Source organism: Trachurus japonicus, chromosome 11, assembly GCF_045865225.1.
Source record: "Trachurus japonicus isolate A0001 chromosome 11, Traja_1.0".
Lineage (NCBI taxonomy): Eukaryota > Metazoa > Chordata > Actinopteri > Carangiformes > Carangidae > Trachurus > Trachurus japonicus.
In genome coordinates, this window is record NC_140917.1 from 19,504,162 (window position 1) to 19,527,079 (window position 22,918).

At 42.5% G+C, this 22,918-nt stretch overlaps 2 protein-coding genes across 6 annotated transcripts; one reads left to right on the forward strand and one right to left on the reverse strand.

The window, feature by feature from the left end:
• The first annotated feature begins 6,623 nt into the window (after positions 1–6,623).
• On the forward strand, positions 6,624–12,704 carry LOC146978683 (uncharacterized). Of its 5 annotated transcripts, XM_085791543.1 has the most exons (7): positions 6,624–6,760; positions 9,116–9,233; positions 10,198–10,576; positions 11,305–11,476; positions 11,659–11,837; positions 11,941–12,037; positions 12,313–12,704. In XM_085791543.1, the coding sequence occupies exons 2-7, from the start codon at positions 9,117–9,119 to the stop codon at positions 12,467–12,469; spliced, it is 1,101 nt and encodes a 366-aa protein (XP_085647669.1). In that variant the 5' UTR covers positions 6,624–6,760; position 9,116; the 3' UTR covers positions 12,470–12,704. The 5 variants fall into 5 exon arrangements, with proteins under 5 accessions (XP_085647669.1, XP_085647673.1, XP_085647670.1 ...); XM_085791547.1 differs by lacking the exon at positions 9,116–9,233 and having other exon boundaries at positions 6,627–6,760; positions 12,313–12,703; XM_085791544.1 differs by lacking the exons at positions 6,624–6,760; positions 9,116–9,233 and adding an exon at positions 9,438–9,478 and having other exon boundaries at positions 12,313–12,703.
• A 906-nt stretch (positions 12,705–13,610) lies between these two features.
• On the reverse strand, positions 13,611–17,779 carry LOC146978684 (uncharacterized). Its single transcript, XM_085790229.1, has 2 exons — positions 17,612–17,779; positions 13,611–14,561 (listed from the first exon to the last, which is right to left on the reverse strand). The coding sequence occupies exons 1-2, from the start codon at positions 17,777–17,779 to the stop codon at positions 13,611–13,613; spliced, it is 1,119 nt and encodes a 372-aa protein (XP_085646355.1).
• Positions 17,780–22,918: the final 5,139 nt, after the last annotated feature.

Genomic DNA, 22,918 nt, shown 5'->3' on the forward strand with positions numbered 1-22,918 from the left:
ATTTTCTGTAGCCTGTTTTATTACCAAGTTTTATATAGTTAAATGAACATGTATTGCCGATAAGCCCTTATAGCAGCATTTCATATGTTTCAAAAGCAGGGTAAAGAAAATAACATTTATAACTTGTTTGTGCAGCCTTGCGGTGCATGTCCTTAGCATTCATGTCTTCTATAAATAATGCAATGTAATGCAAATGTTTTTTCATGCAAATGCATTTTCCAACCATAGCTTTACATATATTGACCATAGGTTTACATATATTTTGTTTTATCTGTCTTGTCCTGTAGACTTAGAGTAATTTTAAATCCTTTGAAAAAAATGACAACTTTTTTTGTACTCTTTTGCATTGTCTCCGCTTGATATTTTCGGCTGGAATGACCATGTAAATAAGCTTACAAACTTCTGAGTATTGCATCGAGATGATGAGATTATGATGATGATGATAGCCACCATGCATATGCTGCAGCCCAGTACAGGTGTTCCCATGCAGGCACATTGGGAGCCATGCTTTGCCTAAGGTGATTAGTGGAAGTCAAAGCCACAGGGCTTATTTAGCCAATGTCCCAGGGAGCATTTTCTTAATGGCCTTGAAGCCCTCCGTCCTGTTGAGTCAGCAAAATCCTAGACATGCTGATGGATAGTCCAGTGATTCATTACATTCATGAAGCAAATATAAAACAGCTAACATTTAATTTTGTCGCGGCTCTTTTCACACTATTGCATATGTCCAAATGAATGGTTCATAATGTTAATTGAAATTAATTATATCTGTATCTCAGCAAGGGTGCATATGATACATAATATTCTAAGAGTGGACACTGATGTAGCTACACTGAGAACTGTGAAATGGAGAAATGCATCTTCAACATTTACAATGAGTATGATCTCTATATGCAACAGTGGTTATGAATGCAGCAATAAAATCGAATTTGGATGAATTTTTTTTAAGTACACGCTATGTTATTCTATGTGTATATCTACAAATGCTTTTTGAAAAAGGGTGAAGTCGGCACACTATTGTGGCTCCTCAAATGTTTATTGTAGGCTATAAGATCAACGTTTCGATCACATAGATCTTCGTCAGGATAAAGTACAAAGGAGACACCGTGCTCATAAGTTATTGGTCCCACCCCATAATCAAGCCAGGGATACAGCTCAGGTGAGGCAACACAAAAGACATACACATCAATAAGATTCAATACAATCTGAGGCTGTTGTTGGGAAATAAAAGGTAGGGAACTGAGGAATGAGCAGGTTGATAGAAAAACAATAAACACATGAATACAGATAAATAGATAAACAAGTGTTCAACAAATGTTCCCATGATGAGTATTTAAAGAATATTCATCATTTTTGAAAAAAAAGTCACAATCACAATAGATGGCACATCGATTAAATACATTGGATCCATCAGGTGCAAAAAATAATCAGATTAAATTGATATAGAAGGTGCGCATGTATAGGCACTGAAAGCCCCCAAAAAAGCTCTATCCCACTATTATATCTAAAAATGCAACATCAATAAATTAAATACCAACAATTAAACAAACATTTGAGTGTGATGAGGTGCAACAGGCGGCACTGGCGCTTCCAGTGCTGACAAAATGCAATGGCATCTGTTTCAGTGGAGTGTCAGGATGAGTGATTCATTGCCACTGTTGCATAGTGTGAAGCTGCAGTTCTCTGTCGTTGGCCTTTAACCAGCAGACAACATTGTTATTCACTCTTAACAGAAGTGAGAGCTCATCAGTGAGTTTGACCCTGAGGGAGAGTCCCCGAGTACTGTGTGTGAAGCCTGCACTGCAACCTCTGACTAATAGGTTTGCATAACATTGATCTGACTGGCTGTCCACTGAAGAGCCATCGCCAGCTCCGCACCCATTCCCACAAACACACACACACACACACACACACACACACACACACACACACACACACACACACACACACATACCAGTGAGGCCTGGTCTGCCACAGCTCAAATGCCAAGAGGCTTTGAACTGGAGAGCCACCTTCTAAATCAGCCGGCCCATGGCTTCTACACGGGCTCTGTCATTAGGTAACAGCGGCTTTAGGGACGCAGCTAAGTAGCTGGTGGTGGAAGGAGAGGCCAAAGAGCTGCATGCAGCATACGGGACCAACAGCCTCTTCTTGCTGATTATCTGTTACCTAATCAGACATGGCTAACCTTGTGCAGCTCTGAACCTCAACCTGCCAAGGAGTGTGGCCAAAAGTTTGGAGGTGAGCAAAGCTCCCTGGTTGAGGATTGGGATGTTATTGAGAGAAGGGCATTGAATGTTACACGGAGAGCGATGCAAATTATCACCAAGGTGTGAAATTCACCAGTAAGAATCAATCATGGTGTTTATGTTCACTGCTGAACCACCTTTCTGTTTTTCTAACATCAAGTTTTCTCTTCTGAGTGTGGGCCAGATCACTTATCAGTATGATATTATGAACCTGTGCACGTGTGGCTTGATATGTAGATGTTACGTTTTTATTTCTCTGTATCCAGAGACAAAGCCGAGGTCAGGGGACAACAGAGAGGAGCAGGTGAAAACGTCCAGCTCCACTGAGTCGACCTGTGACTTAACTGCAGGGCTGTGCGTCATGAGCAGCAGACTAATGCTCAGGTTGACTGGATTATCCAGCAGGTGAATTTATTCTCAACCAGAACATGCTGAGAGTTGCGTGTTGAGCTTCTTCAGAACCATTGGAGAGACACAGGTGTCAAGTGTGTTTGTGTGTGTGTGTATGTGTTTTGTTTTGTTTTTTTCTGGCCTGCATGTATTTCTGCAAGACAACAGCAGCTGCAGGAGGGGAAATCCTGTGAACCAGCCCAGGGAACAGTGCATGAGTAAAAAAGCCTGAGTCACAGAGGACGTGTGTGTGTTTCACTTATCACAGAGTCACATATCATTTCATCAGTCAGAGCCACGTCCAGCAGGTGTCCTCTGGCAAGTGCAGCAGGATGCGTCCTCATGATCCAAGGAGCTGCACGGGAGATCTAAATGAAAGCACTTATATTTACAACAGTCACGTTAAACAACACACACAGGCTGAGGCACACAAATACAGCATTATACTGTATATCATATATCAGAAAGTAATTACAGATTTATTAAAAAAAGATCAAATTAGACTATTAGACCTTTGTTAGGTTATGTTTTTACCCAAACCAGACATTTCTTATGTTTTCATAATATTTTGATAACAGGATCTTGAAACGTATTCTGTGGTTATATGACAGAGTCAGCTTGACCAGTGTTTTAATGGAGAATAAGACTCAAAGGAAACTCTGATGGCCAACATCCTCCCTCCATGTTACTAAAGTAATGTACTTCAGTGCAGTTTTGCAGTATTTTACTTGAGTATTTCCACTCTGTCATACTTCATAATAAATACATTTCATAGAAACATATGTGATTTCATACAAAACTATCTTACAGTTACAAGTCAACTCAAAGATCAAAGATCTCCATTTTAGATACTGTATGTCATTAGTTTAAAGAATGGTGGATTGTTACTTTGGCTACAGAACAACAGAAAGCACATTCGAACAATATTTATGTGTAATGATCCAATAATATGATGACACAATCGGGGCCATTTTACATAATGAGAATTTTACAATGTTTTTGTTGCTAATACTTCTGTTATTTTATTCAGGTGTAATTATGAATGCAGGGAGATTTTTTTTACATTTCTATTTTTAGTCAAGCTAATTATCTGCATACCTCTTCCACCACTGTGGTAATTACCTGTATTATTTCTGAGTCTTTGCAAAGGATTTTTTTTGTATTATTAGTATTAGTTTGTCTCAGGATGCAAATCTAGAGGAAGATTTTTTCTTCTTTTTCTTGTTTTTTTCTCACTGCAGTTTTCTGCTGCCAGGGAATACAAGAAAGTAGATGTGACACCACAGTGCAAACACCATTTATAAACGCTACTGCAAAGTCATCTTCATCTTTTTGGGAGTTTTATTTTTATCTGTTCAGAGGAGACAGTATTTCAAAAAGCAGCACGCCTTGACTTCAGAGAGCTCAGTGGGCAGCTCGGTGGACTCACGTCATTAATCTATTAGAGTCAGAGCCAGAGTTGACTTAAGGACTTTTCTCACCCTGTGTCTCCTCTACCGTGACAATGATCACACCATAGGTCAGGTTTAAGTCCTCACCTGTCTGCAAACATGTCAGTGACATGCAAGACAACAGCCTGTGTCATCCTCAGCTGTGATGTTAAGTGCTGATCAGCAGGATGGGATATCAAAAAGGGGGGTTAAGAGTGGGAAACAATGATGGGATATCCTCAGAGAGAAGAGCACCGACAACAAGATACAAACTGCTGTGTAATGATGCACTGGTGTAATTGCTGGGTCTAGCATGCGAGTCAGCACTTTGTTAAGAGGCCACATGCTGTCAGCCGTGGCAGCAGATGGAGCTGGCTCTTGGCTGGGAATCTGAACGGGCTTAATGGAAACCTAAATGACTCCTGGACTGCACAGAGAGATACCAAGGGGATGTATTTCTGGATGGGAGGAGCTTCTGAAGATCTAGAAAGAGGAGAGGAGGCCTGGAGGATAAAATGTGTAGCAGAGGAGCGCCCCGGTGGGAGGATGGAGGATGTGAGGATGAGAGACACAGGTGCAGAGGAGGAGTCAAAAGACTGAGGGAGGAGAGGAGAGGAGGAGCAGGTACCCTGTCTTACACTAGTGAGATTATGTAACAGTGAAGAGCAGGTAAGCTGCTGATCTGCAGCTGACTTGCACACATGGCCGACACTGATGCTTTAGCTTACTGCAGGGACACACACACACCACCCGACACACACACATCACACACACCAATTTGCGCCAAACCTATGGGCATTTTGCATTTTATAGGTTAAAGAGATGACCTTGTGGCTGTCCACAGTCTTGTTTCAACTTGTATTTATAGTTCATACAAACCCTCTTCAACAAAGCTGCTGCCTGAGAAATGGCAGTAGAAAAGTGGTAATGACCAGTCTCCACTGCAGGAGCTTGTTGCTAAATGAAAAGTTGCATTCATGCTTAAAATATACCCTTACAGCAAATATATATTATTCTTAATGTTAGCTAAAGAGCTTAATTTAAAGACAATCATGAGACTCTTGTACAGGAAATAATTAACTCAATTCACCTTCAATCAAGGTCCAAATAAACTTCAAGAGCCTATAGGCCTATTCAATACGTCACACTGATATCATGCTATGTAAATTAAACTGCTAAACTGCTAAAGACAACATATGAAGAGTTAATTTGCAAAAGCAGATAACATATTTGAAAATGTTTCATTGTTATTTACACCAGGTGATATCAGTCAAACCAAAGTTGAGTGGCTTTGACCAAGCAGATGAGACCTACAAAAACAGATGTAACTCAAAAAAATAAAGCTTTATTGAAAACAACACTATGTAAAGAATAATTCAAAAGCATCAGATCATTTTTTTTTCGAAATGGCATTTATCTGCTTTTGCAAATACTTTATATATACGAATATAAAAAGACTTGGAATCCTGATATTGTAAATCTCACAGTAGTTAAATGTGTGTTTGGTCAGAATGAAAATGAATAATAAATAAAGCTATGAAATGGCTTTGATCAAACATTGAGAGAGTGGAGAGCTGGCTGGTCTTATCATAGGTCTTATCTCCTACTATTCAAGTTTACGTTAAGGTAAACTTCACTCTGTCAATGTGTGAGTGACACCTAGTGGTCATACGTTCAAATTACATCTGTGTCCATAAGCAGGTTAGAATAATTCAGGATCAATGGCCCTTGACTTGGTGACTTTAAAGTCAAGGAGGAACCAGATGAAGTCATCCAGCGGAAAGCTGCAGGTGAGCAGTGACCACACTGGCTCTGCTAGATAATCCCTTCACACACCTGAGGCTGTTCTCTTTACATTTTAATGTTGGTCATGAACCCTTCTCATTCATTCATAATGATCAGTTTTTCTTGAAATCTCTAACTACCCCCTATCAGCTTCCAGTGTCACTTTGCAGTTGATTATTGTTGCCAGAGGTGATTTTCAGACTCTAAAAAGACACTTTCAGTTAATAATAAAAATTAAGTTTGCCTATACTTTGCTGCACTCTGGCTTGATAAGTTTGTATGACATCACTAAAGGCAAAAGCAACATTATCATCAGGGTTTATAGGTAATATTCATATATTTTCATTTTGCTTCATGCTTTCACAACATGCACAATTTACAGCTTGGAGTTTATAGCTTAGCTTATTATGTTGATGCTGGAATAAACATACAGTATTTTAATGAGTGTGGTCAGAAATGTTGTCAGTCAGCTGCCATTTTGCTTGCTTACTTTTTTTATTGCTCCATTTGAAATATTCAATTTCTTTCTCCTTCCACTTATCATCATTGTCATTATAATTCATAAACTTGAATGAACAGACACAGTAGGAGGGTCACTGGCTGGAAAAAGTGAGTGCAGTAGACATCATTCATCATGAGCAGTGGGGTAGTTACTGACCTTTGACCACAGTCAGATTTGTTCACCAATCACAACCTTGGAGCTTCTGCCTGCTGTGTTCACTGTTGCAGAGGGTGCAGACTGACCCTCTGTTCTGCCTGGGTTACTCTGTTAAATCTTCACCCAGAGCTAACGTGAGGTCAGACTTGATCAAATGTTTTTCACTACCTCCTCCTTCATAAGCTCCAGTTTCTGCGCCAGACTCTGGAAGCATCAGGGTCAAGAGAAAGCCGCCTCCAGCTCAGAAGGTGAGAACTGGACAAAACACATGAACTTTTGATGCCATTTTAAGCACCTTGCTGCTATATAGATATTCCTGTATTATTTAAAGATTTGTCCTTACTGAACACATGTTTGAGATTGTTTAGCTGACCTTCATACTCATGTTAATCATTCATCCATAGCAATATGACCTGCGGACTTGCATGCAGCCATGCACATTGTTTTACATATAGCCTAAAACTGGATGTCTACTCTGTTTTTTGTTTTGTTTTTTCCTTAAAAAACTTTACAGAAATGTCCGGCCCCATGTCAGATTTACTCAACTCCAAGGACATGTCAATATTCTGAGGGGGCACAATTAGCATTTAAATTTTAAAACTTAAAACTTTTTAAACCAAACCAAGGTGAGCAGTTTTGTAACTTTCACCAAATATGTCTGCTGAAACTTTTGTCCGCTTAAACGGATAGGCTACTTCATCGAAAATTGACAATTCACCAATAATCTACTCACCGTCATGCCAAGGAAGCAAGGGTTTGGAGAACTTTCTGAGTTATGGTCAAACGCTTTTGGAGTTCATTTTTTTCATATAGTGGCGGCGGATAGAATTCACTTTTGAATCGTCCAAAACACACACTATGAAACATCCAAATACCTCCATACTGCTCGTCTGTACTGAGCCAAGTGTCCTGAAGCCGCGACATGAAAAAGTTGTAGGAAAAAATTAATTTGATTTCTGTTTTTAGCCTTTAGTAGTAGCCTAGCTCTCAGTGGCTCTGTTGATGTGTGTGCGAGATGCTCATCTTTGTAAACTTGGAAGATCTTGGAAAGTCTTGGAAGAGAGGGGGGGGGGGGGGTTGTTTGTCTGATGTGTATGTTTGTATGTGATCTGTAATTTAAAAAAAAAAAAAGAAAAAAGTATGATGTAGGCCTACCGTCTTTGATGTAAACAGTGGGGCCGTTGAGCTGTTTTGGTAAGGAACCGGCGAGAGAGAGAGAGAGACAGGCCTTTCCGTCAAAATAAAAGCACCAAGCTAACAAAATGCGGTGAAACGTTTTAATTTAAGGAATATAATTTACAATAAAGTCCCCGAGCCATTAAGTTGACCTTTTGCTTTTATTGTATTACAAGTTAATGTCTATTTTATAAGTTTTATGTTGGTGAACGCTTTTATTTTGGTGAATTTGGTGATTTCGGTATCCGCTACAGACGGGATCCAGAATGCAGACAAAATTTGGAGTTAACAGGCTCTTCTCCTCACTGAGTTATACATCCATGAGAGTGACGCGAGGCTATTGTAATGTAAACCATTGGGTGCATGATGTAAACAAGATGCTTACAGATGGAACCGTCTTTGATGTAAACACGAAGAACACAGAAAATCTCGCGCATCTCTGGGAGCTACTAACTTTTTCAAGTCACGGCTTCAGGACACTTGGGTCAGTACCTACCTATGGTCAGTACAGACGAGCAGTATGGAGGTTTTTGGATGTGTGTGTGTTTTGGACGATTCAAAAGTGAACTCTATCCGCCGCCATTAGCCTATATGAAAATCCCCCCGCCCCCTGGACCTCCACAAGCGTTTTGATGACTCTGAAAGTTCTCCAAACCCTTCAGTGCATGAAAACGTTTGACTGTAAACAATACTGTAAACATATCACCATCCAGTTCTTACTAAATACATTTTCAATCTTCCTGAAAAAAATGACAATATTTAAAATATAAAAACTGCATTTTTGAGAACATTTTCTGCTCTCATGGGAACAACTGGAGTCAGTGTAAAAGTGGCATTTTTAAACATAAGATTTTCTCTTATAAAGCAACACACTCACCAACATTTCCATGCTGTTGCAATATATGTATTATCAGATTTTTGTTTAGGTTTTACAGTGTTTCTGACATTTTGACAGTTTTTTAAATCTGCCTTGACAACTGCTGCCGGGCTGGTGACTCCCTGAATCTCACTTCCAGACAATCAGCTGTAGCTGTAGGTGACAGCAGGGAGTTAGGAGCTGGTTCTTGGTGTCAGAGATTGTGAGTTCAAGCCCTAGCAATGATGATGACACATCAAAATGCAAGACAAATAGTCCTCATGGTGATGTTACAGATCGCCTCTCAATTTAAAAACTTTGAAAATTCATAACAAATCACGCATATGTGCTACGGCTTTGGAACTTCCACTTTAAAATTGCCTAATTTTGCCTAATTTTGCCAAAAATTGCCCAGGCCCCGACTATTGCTGCACAGCATCTATACTTTGTTTTTAATAATCTGTTCTAGATTGATTGCTCATTTCCATGCAGCCTTACAGACAATAATTTCTGCTGTTATTGCATGTGTATAATGTAACACAATTTTTTTAACTGACAACTTGTCAACCAGAATGAGAGGTCTCTGCTACGTCCAGTGTGTGAGGAGACTGTGGGGTTCAGCTCAAGTATCCCGGCTTCATAAAGTCACAAAGCTGCACAGATCTGTATGTCAGCTGCCACAAAAAAAGGTATTGTACAATTAGCAAGTCACAGTTTGGGCATTAGATTCTTTTCACCTGATGGTTATCATGACAGCAGTGCTATTATAGAAAAATCATTATTTTAAAAATGATTATTATCATAATAGTATCATTAGTTGTAGTAGCAGCAGGTTTTGTTGTTAATTACCATGCCACTGTTAAAAGCTCTTATTTTGAAAATCTCCAAATACACTGAGCAGTTCTTCCTGGGTCAAGAGAAGAAACGGACACTAGTGAGTGCAGTCTGGTCTAATCCTGGTCTCTGCAGGTTTTTATGCTCCAGTTGATCTTGTAATTATTAATACTTGGCTTTTACATGTGTCACTGAGTCATTTTCATAGTTGAACATAATATCTGTGTAAATTAAAGAGAAGTTAAGGCATCCATCTTGGAAACTAGTACAACAGGTTTTAATGTTGACGTAAGTAACATAGCATTTTGACTTGAAGCATTCAGCATATCCCCCACTCCTTCTTAACTCCCACCCACATGCCTCACCCCTCCTCACCCTCCACACACACGCACACACACACACACTGATTACAATAGCGAGCACTGTCAGCTATGTAAAGAACAGCCGGTGAACATCCAGAGTCAGGTTTACCCACTAGGGGGCAGAAATAGGGCACTGACGCCTCTATGACCCATCTAACTATCATTGTATTCTGGATAAGGGTTAGTAATAATGACCATTAACTTAATTCAATTCACATTAATACAATTTAAAAGGTTACAGTGCTAGATTTTTATGTGCCATCCCCAGTAGGTCACTACGCATGTTGCATTAGATCCCTTATAAGTATCTTTACACTGTAGTGTTTGTGTGTTTTATTTTTTGGACTTAACTTATTTCTCCCAGTTTTATCTCATTTAGCTCCCTCTTTTATTTGCCTGTGTGTAATGCACTTTGTAACTTCTGTCTTATCAAATAAAGTTTTCTTACTTGCCACAGGCCATGGAAGAGGAAAAACCATGGGCTCTGATCTCAGAGGTGGGCGAACACGGTTACATCGAGGAAGTCACTGATATAATGAAACAGCACTTCCGTATCATCTGCCACAAAGACTTTCTCCAAAACCCTGGGCTGCACGGCCCTAAGATCCAGGCCGTGTTGGTGTGGAACGCCTTTCCTGCGGTCGAGCCCTCGCTGCTCAGTTCACTTCCATCGCTGAAGGTGGTCGCCAACGGAGGGGTGGGCATCGACCACCTCGACGTGCCGTACATCACCGGCCTCGGCGCCAGGGTGACCAACACACCCGGTGTGGTGAGCGATGCCACTGCAGATATGGGCATGGGCCTGCTTCTGGCATCGGCAAGGAAGATTGTCGAGGGTGAGCTCACCTGTATCCTTTTAAAGGAGCATTAACGCAAATCCGCGGCCACTAGATGGAGCCAGCGGCGGAGCATATCAGATATAAACAAGTGGGCGTCTGTCCTCCATACATGCTTTATGGTATTTAAAAATCAGCTGTCAGAGAGAGAGCAGCCCCGTTTGGTGATAAGAAGAACAAGTTCTCTAGTGAAGGACATGAGGAGAAAAAACATGCAGGTTTTCTGTAACATTATGGCTTACCCCCTGTTTTCCAAAACTACGGAGTGGCCCGCGTTAATGTGCCGTTAAAATCATTTTGCGTTAACACGTTAATAACGCTGAGAGGACAGCAGAAGAAAGACACAGGGACGTGGAGAGAAAGTGTTCTACCGAGCGATTCAGTGACTGTAAGTAGACTAACACTGCTACATTACAATTTACTATTGCATTTTTCCCATTCGGAGGTCAGATCTTTCCGAGTTCCGAGTGCAATTGAACGCAGCAGGCGCCGGCCGGCTTGTATCATAACAAAGACAAATTCTGCATTTGCCCCACGGACACTACACTGTTGGCTATTTTCTTTGCAAACTTAGTTATGGCTCCCCCCGACCTATCTTTTGCATATTTAAGCTTGTTTTATGCTATTACTGCTGTATTTGCGATAATGCTCCTTTAATGTATTTATAAAACGTGCTGTATCCTGCGTATGATACAGTCACTGAGGTGTTTTGGTCCTTCTCTGTGTAGGTCACCAAATAGCTGTTGATCCCAGGACCACCCATATACCACAAAGCCTGATGGGAGTCGAAGTCTCGGGGTCGACTCTGGGAATAATTGGAATGGGACACATCGGATACAAGATCGCTCAGAGAGCCAAAGGATTTGACATGAAGATCCTGTATCACAACAGGAAGAGAAGGTGAAAGAGTGATGACAAAACAGTTCATGTGGTTAATTTAGAAATGAAACACACCGCAAGAAAACAGAGGATTGAATGGCGCCTGACAATGCACCTGCTGCAAAGAGCCAGAAAATGATTATAGATAAAGAAACATGTTTGACAATCGTTGGCCTATCTCGTCTTTTCTCCGTGCCGCTCAGGAGTGTTGAAGATGAGCAGGCGGTGGGAGCAGCTTTCTGTCAGAACATGGACGACCTGCTGAAAGAGTCGGACTTTGTGATGCTGGTGGTCAACCTGACTCCTTCTACCACCGGTCTGATCAGCCACAGAGAGCTGACTCTCATGAAACCCACCACAACACTGGTCAACGTCAGCAGAGGTGAGGGTCGTGTGGAAAAAAAAAAAAAGTTGAGGTAATTGATTGTCATGTTTATCTTTAATCTGTGGTCTTTTGGTCTGAATTTGCTCTTTTTTTGTCTCAGGTCTGGTTGTGGACCAAGAAGCTTTAGTTAAAGCTCTGCAGTGTGGAACGATTCGAGCAGCTGCATTGGACGTGACTTACCCTGAACCATTACCAAGGTAGAGTTGTATTCTTACTATTTATGTAAATTGATGTTCTTTTATTTATTCTTATACTTTAATAAAAGCTGCACTAATGGATCAGAAGATTTTGCATGTATGAAAGGCAAACACAGAGAAAAAAACATTAATCCATCGCTCCTAAAATTAATTTATTTAACCAACAACATCTTGACTGCATCTCATCTCTAATTAAATTGAAAAAAACAAACCAAAAAAACCCTTCTGGCTCATTCCTTGCTATTATTATGACACCTCTTCCTCATCCTGTGCAGGGATCATCCTCTCCTTGGTCTTCCAAATGTGCTGATCACACCCCATGTTGGGACCAACACGTATACAACGACCAGAAAGATGGTGCAGAGGATGGTGGACAATGCTGTGGCAGCAGTGAAGGGACAACCTATTCCTGATGAAGTCAAGCCAAACTGACATAGATATATCTGAACATGAAATGATGAAGTGCTGTTACTCATAAATTAGTTTTTATATGACTTTCTGTCTAATGATACAATCACCCTGATGCATCGACTCAAACCACTCTTCTGTGATCAAGTGTTGGCTATAAACGGACATGATGATTTTAGTCTTTATAACCTTTAAACTTTATTTTGGTTAAATGACTTGTACAATGTAAAGTTTTGTATGCCATGTCACACACACACACACACACACACACACACACACACACACACACACACACACACACACACACACACACACAAAAGATAAGAAAGCTACCTCAAACTGTGAACTTTTGAGCTACTTTACCTCCTGATGAGGGCCTATGAAGTTAAAGTCGCCTTGCTGAGATATGAACTCACACATCCTGTTTGGTGGCTTTGCTGCAAGTGATGATTAGTTGTGACATAATAACATTTTTGGAAAATAAAATGAGTGAAATCAAAAGCCGGGTGTGATAACTTTTGTGAGGCTCGGCCTTGAGATGATCTGTACAAATTTTTAGTGAGCACTAGATAGAGGATTCAAAATTGCATTTAAAGTGTTTTTATTGGAGGAATAATACTCAATTTGTGATTTGTATGTGTTTAAACAATGACAAAACAGATTTTTCAAAAAAAAAAAAAAAACTAGTGAGGAGGGGTTGACTTGCCTATGCCAAAAAAATCTCCATGTGGGGATCAAGTAATTCTGATTCTGATATCACATGTTGAATGCAGCCAATCAAAATCAAATTTTACTAGACCGGTTATTGTGTTTTATGTATATTTTATTATTTTCATATATCAAGATGATGACAATAATATCCTATCACCTACATAACACATACGGCCACATTAAAGTTACATTTGTCTTGTTATAGGGGCACACATATTCCATTTCTGTCACTGGATGGACCAACATTAGTGTAATAGGCAGTTAAGTGTATGATGTTTAGTAAGTCAGTCTGCTGCTACTATACAAACTTTGTAAAAATGTCCATGAAACTCACCGATACAACTTTTTTTGTATGATGTCAATAGACACAGAGTGAGCATAATATTAATCACTGGCGGTGTCTACAGACTTTTGGCCATAGGTATCATATCTCTGTAGACTTAACAGCATCTGTTTATTCAACAGTGAAGAATCCTCTCTGTCTAACCCGACTCTGCAGGTTCCTTCCTGCGTTACTGAAGTACTGCTGGATCTCACTCATCTGCCTGCCGTACCTGCGAGCGTAGTAAGCCTCAAAAAAATCGTTATAGCTGGGGTGAGTGAATAGCAGTTCAATAGGATGACATCTGCCATCTTCAACACGCATAAAATGTGACACGGTTCTGCCACCCACCGAGCAAAGATCGCACTTGTTCTCTACCATCTCCTTGTGCTTTACCAACAGTGGTTCCAGGTCGTTCTGGTAAATTGAGTGGCGTCTCTCCACATGATCAAAGGTTTGAGTATCTCCGAGTCTCACCAGATGGATCAGCATCTCGATGTGGAAGGCTGCTCCATTGACCCAGGCCTTCAGGGCGTCAGATGACATCTGCTTGTCCCTCACCATAGAGTTCTTCAGCTTGATGAGAGCTTCACCCAGCCTCGGTTCAATCTGTTTTAACTTGCTCCTCAGCTGCATACTGTTGCTGATGTAAGTCATGTACTCAGTGAGGCAGAAGTCAATCTGATCCCAGACCTCGGAGGCCTTCTCCTCAGCAAACACACTCCTCAGCGCCTCCTTTGTGCTTTCCTCGGGTGGACTGAAGGAAATGATGTCGATGAAGACGGCGATGGCCAGCGCTCCGAGGCCCATCAGCTCAGGAGATGGTAACAAGCCAGCCAGCTTCTCTGCCAGGCTCTTGATCCAGTCTGCAGCGCAGTCACCTGCCTCCATTCTTCTGGTCTCATAGTGTATTTTCAGGTTCTCTGAAGAATCAGAACTGCAGAACCTCACAATGTTTTGGTTAACTCTCAGATTTGGACCCTCAGTGATTCCATTTGCAAACGTGTCCAGATCTTTGGGTTCACTGAAGAGATTACCCATAGTGTAGTTTTCAGGATCAGTTGATGACGTCAGAGGGTTTCTCTGTGGACACACAGTTAAAGGATCATAGGGCAGGATTAATGAGAACGGCCAGTGACGCGACGGCCGCTGCGCGTAACTACAGCAACCAGGGAAGCCACCGGCACGGGAGCGCGCACAGACTTTTCACTGTTTAAATTTACTCTTTACAGTCTTTCCTATCTGGGGAGGGAGGGGGGGTATTTTACTGTAGGTTCTCGCTCTCACAGACAGACAGACAGACACACACACACACACACACACACACACACACACACACACACACACACACACACACACACACACACACACACACACACCTTCACTGTGCTGCAGCAGGAGACTGCTTGTCTGTTCCTCTGAGCTCCTCTGCATGGATCTGTATGGGCTCCTACTCCTACAGGCCGGTACCGAGAATTAACGCGCCGGGTCCGGGTGTCGGGCCGCATCTGTCAGGGTCCGCGGTCCCATGCAAACCAATCAACACCGGACATATTCATGATTTCATAAAAATAAAAAAAACGGACGCGTCGCGGACACGCCGGCCAGGACGTGAAAAGTGGACGTGTCCGGGCAAAAGAGGACGTTTGTCCACCTGCCTGATAACGTTGTTAAAGTTATAACGTCGGCTTTTAACCGCTAGCTGCGGCTAACGGCTAATAATAAGACAGTAGTGATGAGGGAGAGGGTGTGTAAGTTAGTGACCTGCTGCTGCTGTGTGCGTGTGTGAAGGGAGGGGGAGAGAGAGTGGCGGTGGGGGGGGGGGGGGGTTAACAGGGCTTTCAGTTGTGCTGGGTGGTTTGCTGGCAGTAACAGTAGGCCTAATTTGGATCCACCCTGGTTCAGAGCGATTGATATAACAGGGAGTGTCGCCACTCTGTTACTGTATCATGGCTCTGCCGCGGTTGCCCTCTTCATGTCTCCATTCCATTGATCCATTCGAAGGCAGTCGTGGACGCGCTGACGTCAGGTCCGCCGGCCAGCGCGCGAAATTCACCCCCTGAATTGCAGCGCATTTTGCAGCACAGACCCCGTTCAGGGCAATGGAGAGATACGCGGGTGGGCTCGTTCTTTTTGGTTTTGAACGCTTCCTCACCCATTATTATTTAAAAAAACGTAAAACGCATGGGTATTTTCCGGTATTTTCTCACAAATCCTGCCCTATGATCCTTTAAGTCAGTCTTTGTTTTAGTCTTGCCTTGGAGCCAAACACCAGAACAAAGGCAAAACACTTCCTGCCCTCCATCTGCAGTCGTGACGTTCCACGTGACGTCATCTGAAAACCACCTATTAACAAATAAGTACATTACAATAATAATAATAAAAAAAAAATAATAGGCTAATAAATAAAAAAAGTACATTACAATATCATGGAAAAGTCAATTTGCAGCAGTTCAACCCCAACCAAGTATTGAGTGCATATAGACGTAGCCTACATAGTTTTCAGAAGGCCAACATTTCCATATTAAAAATGCTTTTAAAAAAAAATCCTTTGCAATATTTCAATTTTGGAGATACTGAATTTTAGGCCTTCACTTATTACTATTTAAATAAACTGAATAAATAAAGACATGGGATGTTTCATTCAGTGTGTAATGGACATATGGGCCTGTATAATGTAGTAGGAGCCCCAGGAGGGGTTCACGTGCACCCCCCTTATTTTTTTTTCTAGTCTGGATTTTTTGCATCCTTGGAACCTCTAAAATAGAGATTTGGGTGATCCCCGGAACAAAACCTGTCCAAAATGTGTTTTTTGCAATGTTTTAGTACCCCTATGATACCTGTGGAATTGTTGCCAGGAATGCCAGTCAGACTGTCTTTCAAAGACTGTAGCACGCTCAAATTTTGAGCGAGCCCAAAGATAGAGATATCAATGTATTCAGGACAACCTCAGGTTTCCAGTGTGACCAAGTTTGTTAAGCTACCTTGTCAGAAAGTGAGCTAAAAACCTAATGATTTAAAGTCAGATGAAAATTTTGTGAGGGAAAAACAGCCATCTACATGTTTTCAAATGGTCCCTTGACCTGTCACCTAGATGTATGTGAATGGAAATGGGTTATATGGGTACCCACAGGCCTCCCCTATCCAGACATACCTAATTTGTGTGAATCTAATGCAGTTCTGGGGGAGAACCATGCAGTAATTTGCATGCAGTAGCCTACAAATATGTCATTTTCGCCTATATACAAAATGGTGTATTTGACTATTTCTGCACACTGGGGGTTCATAAACAGTCACAGAATTGCGTGAATTGGGTATGACTGGATAGCTGAGATGCTTGTGCATCCAATCAGCCTATTCAATTGTGATTTTAGTCCATTAAGTAGTGTATTGGCACAAATGGTGCTTATTGCTTGTCTTGAGCAATAAAGCCGATAAGAACAAGTTGGGATTACATGTTAAACAACAACCCCAGGCAAGTGTGGGAAGGCCTAAAACACATATTATCAGGGCAACATGGCTGGGTCTGTAAGGTCATTTTAACAGAGGAGCTAAACCACTTCTTTACCCGCTTTGAGAAACCCAAAGCATTCCAGCCTCCCACACACCGCTGCCCATAGTTTCCTCTGAGCATATCCACGGACACACTCTCCCTCAAAGAACATCAGGTTCACAAGTGTGTTTAAGTCAGTGAATCAGAAGACAGCTGCTGATCCTGACGGAGTTCCTGGCAAAGTATTTTAAGTGTGTGCTGATCAGCTGTCTACTGTATTTACAAAAATATTCAACCTCTCACTGACATAAGCCACTGTCCCTCACTGCCTGAAATCAGCCACCATAATCCCTGTTCCCAAATCCACCACCATCAGCGGCCTCATTGACTTCAGACCCATCACCCTAACACCCGTGGTCACTAAGTGCTTTGAGAGGCTGGTCTTAAGGCACATCAAGGACCGCTTCCCATCAGTTTGCCGACAAGACAAGCAGGTCCACCGAGGACGCTACCTGGAACATCCTTGGACTTCTGTTACAAATATGAATACAAATTACTTTAAAAATTAATTTGTCTATGATCGACCATTCGCAGAAGAGTCTTCTGACAATTTGCAGAAGAGAAGACTCTTTGTAGCTACCTTCAGCCTGATGGCTTTCTTCGTCCTGCAGTGAAGACAGAGGAGCCGTCCACCACCACTGCGTTCCTGGTCCATCAAGGTGTCATGAAGAGGATGATCCAAGTTATTCAGAATGGCCTCCTCCATCTTCAGTGTGCATCTCTCCACCACATCCCCCAGTGAGTCCATCAGGGAAACTTCATTGAGGTCAGTGCCTCAGGATGTTTGGCCTGTATCCTAGCAACGACTGCATGGAAAACTTTGCATTGAACTTGAGCAGCAGCCGTTGGTGGGATGTACACAATTGTTATGATTTTGAAACAATCTACTTTCTGAGTCCAATATCTCCGGCTCATCGCTCTTGATGGTCAGGGAGTTGACATTTCCCTTGATAATTGACGGCAGAAAGGACCCTGTTCATCTCCACTTCCAGGCCTTTAACCTTTACTCCACTAGCATGGCAACCATGAAAGCACATCTTCATCTCAGCTGGAATAGGGTGGCATCCTCCACACTTACTCAATTTTCAGGGAAAGTTAAGATGCTTTTCGACTACAGCTCGGCATTCAATACCATCATACCAAGCTGGTCACACTAAACCTCCCTCCTACCACCTGTGCTTGGATTAAGAATTTTCTTTCTAACCATCCACAGTCTGTTAAAGTTGGTGACAAGCTCTTCCATCCTGACTTTTGGAGGCACAAGACTGACCCCCCCCCCCCCTCCTGACCTTGCGGAAAGGGTTTCCACCTTTAAGTTTGTAGGGATCCATATCTCAGAGGATCTATCGTGGTCAGCTGACATAACTGTCCTCGTCCAGAAAGTCCAGCAACGTCTCCCCCTCCGAGGGTCTTGAGATGGAACAAACTGCAGGAAGACCTTCTCATCTCAATTGAGAGTTTGCTGGTGTATGCCATGCCATCTGTATGGTATGCTGGCTGCACTGTGACTGACAGGAAGAGACTGCAGAGAGTGATAAGGTCTGCAGAAGAAGTGATCAGCTGTCCACCTCCCTCCCTGGACTATATTGCTAGCTCCTGTTGCCTCTCCAGAGCTACAGCAATTCTCAGTGATCACTTCCATCCAAACCATCACCTGTTCAGCATGCTGCCCTCTGGGAGCAGGTACAGGTCCATCAGGTCCAGGACAAATCATGAACAGTTCCTTCCCCTGAACAGTCATTACTCTAAACACACAGTAACTTAACACAATAATATCCTCAAGAGCTCATGTATGACATGCAATAACTAATGGTATAGGAGGAAGAAAAATTGCAAACATAAACTACTGTAGGAACCAGGGACATGTCCCATACATAATTCCTCTTGCAGAGGAAGCTTGATGTTAGTATTCCTCTTTATCATCAAAAGTCTCTGCTTCAATGGTCTCATCTTGTTGTTCTTCCTCTTCTTCGCTATCTGCCTCCTGTGTGAATATGTCAACCAGAGATGGAGGCATTATCGGTCCAGCAGTCCAAGGTAGCTGCCCGCTTGTAACCTGCAACTCTATGGTTGCAGCGATCAATGTGGGTGGAGAGACAGCACTGTGGCGGATGGCGACAGCATTTTGATGGTGGGAGGTGTCTAAGGTCCACTTCAGACTTAGCTGAGAGGGACTCATCCTCTCTGACCATCTTGTGTATCATCTTCACATGCACTGCATTAACTTTCTTTTGGAGTGGCAGGTTACAAACAGGCAGCTACGCCCACCTCTGAGCAGCCTAAATGACCTACATCTGGTAAATAATATTATATTGTTAACTGTGTTTGCTTTTTTATGTATAACAAGAACATATATTACAAAATGATTTTCACCAGGGATGAGAGAAGAATGAAGATGGAGTACTGTGGAGTACTATGGAGTACTGTGGAGTAGTGTGGACTGCTAGACCCATAATGCCTCCATCTCTGGTTGACATACTCACACAGGAGGCAGATAGTGAAGAAGAGGAAGAAGAGCAAGATGAGACCATTGAAGCAAAAATTTATGATGATGAAGAGAACTACTGAAATCAAGCTTCATCTAGAGGAATTCTATAGGGGACTTGTCCCTGGTTCCTACAGTAGTTAATGTTTGCAATATTTCTTGCTCCTATGACCATAAGTTATTGCATTTCATACATAGTTACTAAATGGCTACATTTGGTGAAATTACTGTTTAGCACACGTGAATAAATCCTCCAATGTTCATTTCAAAGAGTGATTGAATTATTGCTCATGATAAGCAATAAGCACCATTTGTGCCAATACACTACTTTATGGACTAAAATCACAATTAAATAGGCTGATTGGATGCACAAGCATCTCAGCTATCCAGTCATACCCAATTCATGCAATTTTGTGACTGTTTATGAACCCCCAGTGTGCAGAAATAGTCAAGTACACCATTTTGTATATGGCGGCAATGACATATTTGTAGGCTACTGCATGCAAATTACTGCATGGTTCTCCCCCAAAACTGCATTAGATTCACACAAATTAGGTATTTCTTGATAGGGGAGGCCTGTAGGTACCTATATAACCCATTTCCATTCACATACATCTAGGTGACAGGTCAAGGGACCATTTGAAAACATGTAGATGGCTGTTTTTCCCTCACAAAATTTTCATCTGACTTTAAATCATTAGGTTTTTAGCTCACTTTCTGACAAGGTAGCTTAACAAACTTGGTCACACTGGAAACCTGAGGTTGTCCTGAATACATTGATATCTCTATCTTTGGGCTCGCTCAAAATTTGAGCGTGCTACAGTCTTTGAAAGACAGTCTGACTGGCATTCCTGGCAACAATTCCACAGGTATCATAGGGGTACTAAAACATTGCAAAAAACACATTTTGGACAGGTTTTGTTCCGGGGATCACCCAAATCTCTATTTTAGAGGTTCCAAGGATGCAAAAAATCCAGACTAGAAAAAAAAATAAGGGGGGTGCACGTGAACCCCTCCTGGGGCTCCTACTAATGTGTTAGTTTCACTTTTTGAATTGAACACATTCTACATCGCGGAGGCGACGTCTTTCCACTTAGGGCTTCCTTCACCTCTGAAACGGGGCAGAGCTCCGTGGGAGACACCTGCCTGACACAGCAACGTAGGGAACCGTGCATGTCCACAGCTCCACGGACATGCACGGGGGGGGGGGGGGAACAAAAACTCTTTGGATCTGAACGATTCACACAAGTCTCCTAATTGGTCATGAAAAAAGCGAATTTCGCTTTTCGGCGCGCTGTTTGCATCCCTGGACATATCTGCAGACTGGTGTAGAGGACACACAGAGGTAGCGATGTTAAAATCTCACCTCAAGTCTCCGGACCAGAGTTGAGCCGCAGCCTGCTGTTGCCTCTGCTTGGTTCCCTGAAAATGAAAGTAAAAACTAAACACGTCGTCATTGAACGTCTTGAATGCAACCCAGGGAAAACTCCTCCCTTACGCAACGATCAGTCCGTCTCCCTAGCAGGTGGAGCATTTATTTTTTCTAATGCTTTTTGGGGGGGAGGGGAGGTTGCAGTAGCCTACAGTCAAGGAAATGTGGAGGCAGAGAGAGGGGGACATGCAGCAAGGCAGTATTTCTGTTTTTATTTGTGTGTTTATTGGTCTAATGGGCTCTTTGCACAGCTCCACTACTTCCTGAACTTAATGCTGCTCCTTTGTTTCCTGTCTTACATTATTGGACAAACTGATTAGTCCAGGTGTGTCTGAGGAGTCACAATGGTCAGACACACCTGGATTAATCAGTTTGTCCAATAATGTAAGGAAATGAAGGAGCAGCATTAAGTTCAGGAAGTAGTGGAGCTGTGCAAAGAGCCCATTATTTATCAATTTGGTTGTTGGATTTTGTTAATTTTTTCTTCTTCTTCTTTTTGGCACCACACTTTTTGCATCCAAGTACGGGCGAAAAAGGGGAAGAGGCCAGAGCTTATCGAGGTAGGGTTTTCCGTACTACGACGGTGGTTCACTTCTTACCGCGTGATAGCCTACATCTCCTCGGTAACTTATGCTGAACGGCTAACCAGGCTCAACAGGCTTTGTGTTCATGATGCAGCTCAACAAAACCTCAAGCCCCGGTCCGAGTTAACATGGTACTACGAAGCTGGTTATCAACTCGTTTGTTGAGTCCAACTCTCAGCTTCATGCTCTGTGTGCGTTCACAAAAGGAGGCATTTGGCGTCATATTATTCTACTTCTGCACGAAATGGAGCAACAACGGGCTGATTTCAGCCAAGATGGTTGTTTTAATGGAGAGAGTTTGAGTGATACAAAAAGCACGATCGCAGCCTGAAGCAACAGTGTTGCTGCAAATATGACGAGAGGAGCCTGCTTTTAAAGCAGTACCGTACTTAAGATGCGTTCACACCGGACCTTTTATTTTTGTCCCTGTCGCTCGTATCACTCCGAGAAAAACGCTCCGACGCTCAGGTGCATTCGCTCATCAATTTGGCACAGAGCCACAGACTCGCATTTTCGCTTTGAAGACGTCATGCCCACTGCCATGTGTCGCTGTTTACACCGGCACCACCGGGATTACGGCAGCCAATCAGTGCTGAGCGACAAGCGACTGACGGCTGGAGAGTTGGGATTTCTCATCTGGAGCGACAGGAGCGACTCGAGCGAAAAAACACTCCGACGCTCCGTCGCTGTCGCTCCGAGCCCCAGCGTTTTTTCGCCTGGGCGATTAAACGCTCAATCGCTCGTTTGCATTGACTTAACATGTAAACTCGTCGCTCGTTCTAAAAACAAAAGGTCCAGTGTGAACACAGCTTTAAGAACTTTCAATTTTGGTTGAGTTTGGCGGCGCCAGTGGCCCAAAGTGGTAGTGTTTTGCCTGAAGGAAGACTCCATTTCCCATGAGCACCAGCGCGTAGCGCCATAAACATCCTGATCTCCCGGTGCATGGAAATTAATAGCCTCGTAAACCAGCCTCTCGCGGAAGTGCATTTCATTTCATTCCGAGGGAGAGTCTGGCCTCATCCCCATTCTAAGCGTTTGGACTGAAACCCTCAGAAGGCCGAGCCAATCAGCATCACCCGCTGTGATTGACACAGCACGTTGGCCAATCAGGGACCGACTGGTGCAAAGTCCCGTCACTACACTAACTTGCTGATTGGCTGAATGGGGTTGTCTGTCAACGCTACTACTAGAGCACTGGAAAAGAGAGTAACAACGCGCATTGGTTCAATGGAAGCGCCTCCTGATGGCGGAATGTGGGTATTGCAAAAGCGCCCAAGAACTGACATCTCTGCATTGTTGGTGAATGAGCAAGTGTGGTATTTTCAATAATTTAAGGACATTTATAGATCACCCACATTAATAGCATCATTGAGGATCATTTACAGA